Source organism: Ammodytes marinus, assembly GCF_949987685.1.
Source record: "Ammodytes marinus genome assembly, chromosome: 2".
Taxonomy (NCBI): domain Eukaryota; kingdom Metazoa; phylum Chordata; class Actinopteri; order Uranoscopiformes; family Ammodytidae; genus Ammodytes; species Ammodytes marinus.
The window spans coordinates 13,752,168-13,761,292 of record NC_137231.1 but is presented as its reverse complement, the minus strand read 5'-3'; the positions used below and the strand labels follow the sequence as shown (position 1 = coordinate 13,761,292).

General features: G+C 39.5%; 1 protein-coding gene across 1 annotated transcript; it reads right to left on the bottom strand.

Annotated features, from left to right (window-relative positions):
* Positions 1 to 2,149: 2,149 nt before the first annotated feature.
* stc1 (stanniocalcin 1) lies at positions 2,150 to 6,808 on the bottom strand. The gene is made up of 4 exons (XM_080037155.1): positions 6,643 to 6,808; positions 4,772 to 4,914; positions 4,413 to 4,624; positions 2,150 to 3,488 (listed from the first exon to the last, which is right to left on the bottom strand). Exons 1-4 carry the CDS (start codon positions 6,755 to 6,757, stop codon positions 3,188 to 3,190), a joined length of 771 nt encoding a protein of 256 aa, XP_079893281.1. The 5' UTR covers positions 6,758 to 6,808; the 3' UTR covers positions 2,150 to 3,187.
* Between the last annotated feature and the right edge of the window lie 2,317 nt (positions 6,809 to 9,125).

Genomic DNA, 9,125 nt, shown 5'->3' with positions numbered 1-9,125 from the left:
GTAAATGTGGACTGATGCTGAGCTCACTGATCGGCCACAGTAGAGGGCATCTGGACAGCATCATTTAGGAAAGCAACGGTTTAGCAGCAGCTGTTGGGTTTTGGATTTACCCATGGACAACAAAGATACAGACATATGTATCAATAGTACATGAAGAAGCCCTGACCCTTCAGGATGCAAAATATATTCAAACTAAATTTCCATTCACCGGGTAAGTTAAACATGTCTCAATTGCACATGTGCTGAATGTTCCAATGCCCTTTATAGTGGTTAAGATGCAAAGTGCATTTTGAACATAAAATAGTAAGCTAGGATATATTACAGTGTGACTATAGCTCTTAACGTCCCAAGTGTTTCCTTCAGAACTGATGTCGTTTCACACCAAATGACAAAAGAAAAGTTCATATTCACAGAACAAAAAAGAAACACCAGTTTACAAAAACCACGGAAACAGAAAGCAATTAAGAGAAGCAATGCCGTCACACTGTGAGTGCAGTATGAGAGCATGCATGCTGCTGCTTTATTCACAGAGCATCAGCTAGCACTAAATAAAATAAAGGTCAATTTCTGTGTTGCTGTGTATCCTTTGTATGAGAGATTATTGCATAGTTTGGAATTCTTAACATAGCTGTTAAATTGACACTGACATCTCTTTTTCTCATCTGTTAGACAATATATAAATTCACTTTTTCTTTCAAACAGAACTGGGTTCAATTCCTTTCATGAAGTCAAAGTAAAACTGTGATGGCCATCCAAATCAGGCAGGATTTTTTCTCAGTAATTACTCAGAAGTGTGTTTAAAGTTATTATTTTTTCAAGCAATGAATTTGCTTGGTAGTAAACTGAACCCAGCCCTGATTTCAAGTTCATCTCTATATTGCATTTTCAATGTGCACAATCATTTGTAAGTTACTCACCAAACAAACAGAAACTAACTTAAACCATTGATTATCCCATTGTAGATAATGGCAAACCAGCATCCATTTTACCGGGTACAGCTAAGACAAACACCAGCATTAATACTCTTTTCAGTGACTGTGGCTGTGTACTAATCTACGATTCTGAAAGATTGTCTCATTCAGCAAAGGCCAAAAATGTATCTGCAAAAAGGTTTAGGTTTCATATGATGTTTCTGGAGAGAATTGCTTAAGGAATAAGGTGTACTGGGACTTCTGGTTACACTGATGAACGGTTACAAAGTCCCAGTTCTTACCTACTGAAACCACCTAATGCCATGAGCTTCTGTTCCTTCTGGGTTCCAGAAAGATAAAGTAAATATGTTGATGGTGCCCTCATTTTCCTTTGTCATTATGTAACATAGAGAAATAGTCTTTGATCTCTTTAACCTTCTGGGGGAACTACCATCTTGGAGCAGATCACACTCGTAATATCAAAGTTGACAATTATTTGAAACCAAGTTTTCAGGAGCAACATATACAAAAACATATAAAAATAAATAATAACAGGAGAGGAATGCAAAGGATGAAGATAATCACTGAGACTAGCTTGGGCAGAATTCATCAATATGTAGCAATTTTAAGAAAACTACTTTCAGCATATGCAGAGAGAAGCTAAAGCATGTGTTGAATAGTCAAAAGTGATGTTGGTGTTTGTTTTACTGTGACCAGACCCGGTCAATCTTTAATAATGTGCACGAAGCCCCAGCATTGAACAAGCACATCTAGCAGCTGCAACAACCTTTTTTTTTTTTTTTTACCAGGAAGTGTGTCAAAATGAAGCTATCGTTTTGTTGTGGTCCCTTATGACAGCCATAAAGTAGATCAGACCTGACTTGAATGACCAACCTTGTTCCCCTATGGCCAGCACAGAGTCATGACATGGGTCCCATTCAGTCACCAGAGTGTCAGCTCACTTTCTTTTTTGGCATAGTGCTCATGTTCATATAGGAGCCATGACAGAACTGCTTTTTAAATCTGTAAACTAATTAAAACTACAATAATGCATTTAACATAAAAATAAAACATTAAATAATATAGTAGGAAAATAAATATCATTCCAACAAGGCTTTTGTTTTAAATAATCATTTTCAATCTTGACACTGGGAGCCAGTGTGTATGTCACGTTAATCACCTCAGAGAATGATGATCATCAGTCCAAGAAGATGGCTGCTCTCAGACTCATCAGTGAACTTGCTAACCAGCAACTGCACATACACTACTGCTTCACGCTCAGTTAAGAACAAGGATACAGACTCCACTAACCACGGTCCCACATATACCGCAGAGCTCAACAGTCATAAGCATTACAAGTGTTTGGATACAAGGAAATCATAATGGACTATTTCTGATAGTTAGACTTGGCCTCAAGCTGGACAATCCATTTGTGAACGAGGATGATTTGAAAGAGATGACCATGGCTACATCTGCCATCAAAAAAACAAATCAAAAAGAAGCATTCGTAAGTGCTATAGCTATACACTATTTTGGTATTTTATGAATAGCATTCAGGGCAGTATGTAGTTTTTTGGTCAGTTTAAGGTAACCTCTCAAAGGTTACCATGACACCTCTACAGACTTCACTCCGTATGCGCCCTCTCTTTCAGAGGGCTAGCTATGGCTGTCTCAGATAACTTAGTATACAGTACATTTAACTGTTGTGTTAGGTGTCAGAAAATAGAAAATAATTTACACATCTCATGCTCACAATTTGACTTATAAGATACATCTATCAATAATTTCCCATTCCTATCAGTGAACTAATATGAATCAAACTACTGACATCTATTCAAGAACAAATGTCGAGATTTTGAGATTGTGTTTTCATCTTTTAAGTATGGACTTGTGCTCTTGAGGCGTGAAACACTATGGCTGTTTTTTTGTTTTTGTTTTTTTCCCTCTTTTTTTTGCTTGGCATTAAAAGACATCTTAAGGATTCAGCTCTGCTGGAGGAGGTGCCACATGTTCGACACTTACTGTGAGTGACACATTTGAAAACAATCGATGGTTAGGAGACGGAGGGGGGTTCACTGAAGCCTTAAGTGTAGGATATACTATATAACAACAATCAAACTCTGATATCAACTCTATGGGCATTCCGGCATTCCCTAGAGGTGCATATTTCTGTAACTTCCAGTCTAGCGGAGGAATGTATTTTAACACCCCTAGGGAATAGAGGAGCTTTAGTGATGTTTTGAGGAGTGTGTGGAGTTTCTGAAACTGAGTGGAAGTTAGGAGCTGTCACTGGCTGAGCGCTTTTTGCCAAAATGACTGGCAGAGTCTCTGTTTCGCAGATTAGGCTGGATCTTGTACATATGGGGACCCATGGACCAGCGCCAGCTCCCACGGCCCTCCACTCCAGTTGGGATGGCGGCAGCTGCAGCCACAGCAGTGGATGGGCAGGGCTTGTTCTGCAGCAGCTGAATAAGCATGGTCATCTCAGGGCCAAGCCGCGACACCATGCTGGTCCGAACGCGCTCCACCGTGTCCTCATCGCAGTCCATCAGGCTCTGAAGCAGCTTACCATAAAACCTAGGACAATAACAAAACAAAGCGTCTTTTCAGAGTATCTTTTCAGAGAGCTCAAAGCCAAAAAGGACAACAATGTACAGTAGTGACACAATATACTGTATATTGCTGTTGTACTCTCTAACAGTTCCTACGTAATTCTATGTTTTTACACATATGCTCTGTAGCCTGATCCATATGGGAGTGACCATCCCTTCTCCATTCACAACTTAGTTATTATTCTCCACCCTCCCAACCCTTTTGTATCCACTTCCCAACTGCAGTCTTCTCTGGTCATATTTCGGGCGAGTTTTGCCGTACAGCAAGACTCTATCCCCTGCGTGGCCCGTCTAAAGCTATGGCGGGAAAGGAACTGACTTTGTTGTGTTGGTTTTTCCCTGATTCTTGCACTTTGCACTTTAGTGCCCAGGCCTGCGTACATATTGTGATGTTTGTGTCCGTCACTGTTTTGTACTGTTATGTGTTGTCGCCTCTCCTCGCTGTAAACCAAATTGCCCTCTTGGGACACTAATAAAAATCTTGAATCTTGAATTATACCAACAATAGGAACGGAAACATGCAAACTTGATATTCCTTTCATTGTAAAGAGTATGAAGCAGATGGTAACCAAAACATTGAGATTCAAACATATTTGCCATCTGTTATGCTGCTTAAATCAGTCAGAGGGTTATGTCCAACATGTCAGGCATGTGTATTTTTATCTGTATCTTTAGGATGATCCAAACACATGTCTAAGGGTCTCTCACATAAAATGAATAGCATCTTTGTTTACTGTCTGATTGTCCTCAATGGAGAATACACCCTTGATTTTAAATCTACTCTATGGACAAAGAGCCTGTTGAATATCACAAGCTTTAAACTCTCAACCCATGACCATCTTTAAAAATAAAGTATTTGTAAAGTATGTACAGTAGGGGAAGGGCTCACCTGTTGGGGAAATGGCTTGGTAGCTGTGCCACTTCACCAATAGCATCTGGATTTGATCGGGCAACAGTGCAGATATCCAGCTTGCTGTAACACTCCTCTTGGACTTCAGATATCATTCTTTGAAAGGTGGAGCAGCGGCGGATGGTGGGGAATGCTTTCGAGGTGATGCCATTGGCTATGCACTTAAGGCTCTCCTTCACAAATGCTTTACCCTGAAGAAAAAAAAGGCAGTGCTTCACACATTCTTGCCCTCACAGTTATACGCCCATACAATCCTACACAGCTCATGTTCATGTAGAAAAAACAGGGAAAAATGGCAAACTGTACGTAGTGTTTGTGAAATGAATTAAAGCGTATACCTGAGTGTCAAATTTAGCAGCACTGTATAGGAAGGACTTGCAGATGTCATGCATGCCATCTGTGTCACAAGTTGAGTTTTCCAGGCAGGCGAAAGCTCCACAGCCAACTTGGAGGGCACTGTTGAGACAGCGTGCCACATCTGCTGTGGGCACAGAGAATGGACCATCAGCAGGGGAGCCAACAGTGGGTTCACAGGGAATGACTGCACACTCACTGAGCTCATTACACATGGGTTGCCAGGGTTTCAGCTAAGAAATGTGGCGAACAAAAGAGGATTTTCATACTTTGGTGATTCACAAAAGACGTACAGTCACTCAGGGCAAATAGAGAGCTGACCGGAGATTGGACATCTTACAACTCGGAGAGTCTTAGACACCGTCTGGCACAACTGTACTTTTCTCTTGGCAGGGACCTATATTCCACTGTTTGGTTCTTTCCAGCAAGAGCTTGGATGAACAGCACCAGAAATACCAAAGAGTTTCCTAAAAATTGTTGGTGTGCCTTGTAGACACACAAATATACACTTGTACTGCTGGCACACACATGCACGAATACAAACGCACGCTGCCACCAAACTCTGTCCTAGATTTTTTGCTGTAAACCCCAACCCCTTTAATAATCTTAACTATTGACTCAGCACATGTCACAGTCCAGTTAACTGTTCCCATGAACATCTCCATAATGAAATACGTGTTTGGAAAACGCTGCCATCTTCATTTCAGGAGATTCACATGACTGGAATAGTTATTTGGCTGATTAACCAACCAGTAACCCTGATCCCCATATTTGTTTAACCCATGGAACAGCTACCCTACAACATCTTTAAGCCCTTCAGTGCATTTTCCAAAAATTGATCTTGGCCATAAGGAACGTAGCTCTAGGTCCATGCAACCGACTTGAAATTTTAAACCAAGACAGAGCTATAAAACATAATCTGTAAAACAGTGAATCCAGATAGCTGGTTAGTTAGTTTCCTTATTCTGAATCCAAGAATCCAATGTGATGGCAAGCAGCCTGACTCAAATCCTTTGTAATAACCATTAGGAAATGTCACAGTGGAGCCTAAGCCTACCTGACAGACTCTTGGGGCCTCATGTTGACCTACACTGTTAGATGAAGTCAAGTCCATGTGCCAAGTCCGTAAGGAATGAGAGATTGTTCACAAAATACAGAGAGTGAGCAGCAAATCTTAGGATGATGAAGCAGTTCCTGTAGAGGGGAATCAGCATCCCTTTATCCCAATGAGCTGTACCTTTGCCTTAAAAGTCACCATCTGAATATAGCCATGCAGATTTATGCTTTGCAGTGTCATTTTAAGAGATTTCAACCCAGGTTTTTTTTTTCATTGGTAGCTAATAGGCTTGCATGCTTTTGTCTAAAGGACACAGCCCCAGTGACAAACGGTGTGAAACATACTGAGACAAACAAATGATAATGGTGTAGCCTACTTATTTTTTCTGACTTGAAGGCTATACAGCACTCCACTTTATGTTTAATGCACTGAAACCACCAACAAGTCCGCTATAATGCTGAATTGTGGGACCTATGCAGCAGCCAAAGCCATGAGAAAAAGATCAGCGTGAGACGGTCTCCGCTCTCAGGTGTCAGCACCAAGCTCCGTGCTCATCTGTTGCCGGCAGGACACCGGCAAAACCCACAGCATTAATCCCGCAGCCTTTTCCATGAATTGAACGCTCGTTTTACAGAAAGGCTGCATAGGCCAATCAAAAATATTAATAATAATGATATGAAGAAACAAATCTCCACATAGTAAGCGCGCAAATGTAAGGCTGTAGAAATGGTGTGTAAGAAAAAAGCCAACCAAGCAGTGCACTCTCAGATATGCAGATGGGAGCAGCGTCTTACTTACAAGGGCTATTGGCAGAGAAGCGTGCTCTCCTGGGCGAGTAGGACTCGTTTTGATCCAGTTCATATGCAGATGCGTTCAGCACCATCAGGAGAAAAAGTCCGGTCCTTAAAGGCATCGTCCTCTCAACACAGATAATAAAACTAAATGCAAAGAGACGCCTCCTGCTTTTGTGTGTGTAATCAAAAAGGAATAACGTTCCAAAAGCTTAAACGTAGGCTATAACAAGTGAGCTTCCAGCTATTTCTTCACGTTGGAATCCTTACTCTCCTTTTGACTTGCATGACAGATAGAACCGATGTCAAGTCTGCATGGGTTTATATGGGAGCGCTGAACATTACGAGTTCTGCGTTTGGACCAATCAGAACGCAGTATTCAAGACCGTGGTCCTGGTCTTTCCACTACTAATTGATAAAATCATTTAACAGCGGCCAGCAGTGTAGGATTGGGAGTATTTTATTATCCGAAGAAACAAAATATAAATATATTTTTAATTTCAACAGTTAACCTTCCGAGATATCTTTTTTAATATCTTCATAATTATTGTATGTTACAGGCAATACATTATTCCCATTGATATAAGTTTGCCAACACAACATACAACAGTTTGCTTTTGTATACAAAAAAAGAAAAGAAAAAGAAAAAAATACATAAATTAAAAGTTGTATTTTTCTTTTTATGACTGCCCATATTGTACACATGTTGAATTCCTTCTGCATTATGCAGGCTGACATGAAGCCATACTTGCATACATAATGAGAGTAGGGGAGGGTTTTTTAATTTCAGCATCCTAAATTTACATTTTTTATTCTTATTCATAGCATTCTCTTCTCAAATATGGTTAGGTTGCCATATACAGAGGATAACAATCCTGCGCTGAATTAACATAATTTCCTCTCTTCACAATCAAGTGGTAACGAGAAGGACCAATGTGTCATTCGTAGACTCACAGAATGAATGTGGATATTCATATTACTACAAAAACAACATTAGCTCCCCAAAGCAAGCCAGTCGCTGCCTGCATTCTAACCGATATGTTCATTTAAATGTGTTGTATAAAGTTGGTCAATAACCATTATATAATCTATAAAATAAACTCACTTACTTGTTTCAGTAGTGTGGTGGAAGTGGATGTGTTTGGGTTTCAGTCACAGTTTGGTATTACACGTTTGAATGTTAATTATGTAACCAGATCCTGAATGCATATATGCTTTCTTCAGCCTGAACACATGCATTTTATTGTATGTTGTTCCACAGTTTACATATTACGCTATGCCTTTAATTAGATTTTCATACATTTTTGTAATTTGTTAAAGCTATAATGCCTAACTTTTTTCATATAAATCAATGATACATTCTTGCCATTGTCATATGAGTTGACACAAAGTTGATTAAGCCTATAAGCTCCAATAGAACTCTCTCTGTATTTCTCTGTATGGTAACATTATAAACTGGTGTCGCACCCTGACAATTTTACTTTCCTGACAGTTTCAGTTGTTGATTCTACTGCTAAGAAATAACCTGGACATTCAGCAGAAGGTATAAAATGAAGGCCAGATCACCAAAGGCTTACCTTATGTTGATGGGCCAACAGTGTTTTTGTAATCACTCAGAATTCCTTATTCAAAACATAAGTTATGTGCTATAGCTTCAAGTTAACTTTTTCTAATATGTACTGTATATCATTATCTATTGTAAAAAAACATTATCTCATTTTATAATATAACATAAATATATCTTGCTTTATTAAGATTCATTCCTTTCCCCACTCCAAATAATTTTTCGACAATCCCTAAGTTCAACAAATGCAAAGCCCATCAACACACTAGAAGACCAATCCATTTAAACAACTAGTATTTTAGTCAAATGTGGTGCGCACATTGCAATGAAATGCCTTTGTCCAAATATCAATTCAGAATATTCAAATGACATATCTATTTTATCAATCTGACATTTACCTGAACCATACTTAATGATGGTACCATTGTTGCTTTTACTTAAGGGAATCTACTTAAGATGAAGATAAACTACTTGTGTTGTTGACATAAAGCGTCAGTAATGTCAACTTATTTCTCCATTCTCTTCTTCCTGAAATGTTGGCCACTAACTTGCAGCTGCACGTGCCGGCATACAGAGGATGATGTGTGGGACTCTGAGCTATCATTAATCATGGAGGCCTCACTCCTCTCCACCCAGTGCAACACTCAACTATTACAGACAGAATCAAACACTGTAGGTAGTTGAATTGTCCTGATGATAAGAATGTGGGATAAAAAAAATGCTGAACAATCATCAGAAAAAAGTGTTCCTCTAATTATTCAAGTCATGCTTGTCGTCTAATCAACAGCAATGCAACACAGTTCATTACAAGTGTTAATAAATCCCCCCATTACCTTCCCATATTACTTAAATAACAGCGGTATTTTTCTTGCAAGAAGTGTCAAATCACTCTTCCTTGGGTGTTTCAGAGAGCAAAAGAGGTCTCT

Coding starts and splice junctions, on each gene's coding strand:
- stc1 (XM_080037155.1), bottom strand. CDS start 6,757: ATGCCTTTAAGGACCGGACTTTTTCTCCTGATGGTGCTGAACGCATCT. Junction 4,915..6,642: donor CTTCTCTGCCAATAGCCCTT/GTAAGTAAGACG, acceptor CTGTGCCCACAG/CAGATGTGGCACGCTGTCTC. Junction 3,489..4,412: donor CCAAGCCATTTCCCCAACAG/GTGAGCCCTTCC, acceptor TTATTGTCCTAG/GTTTTATGGTAAGCTGCTTC.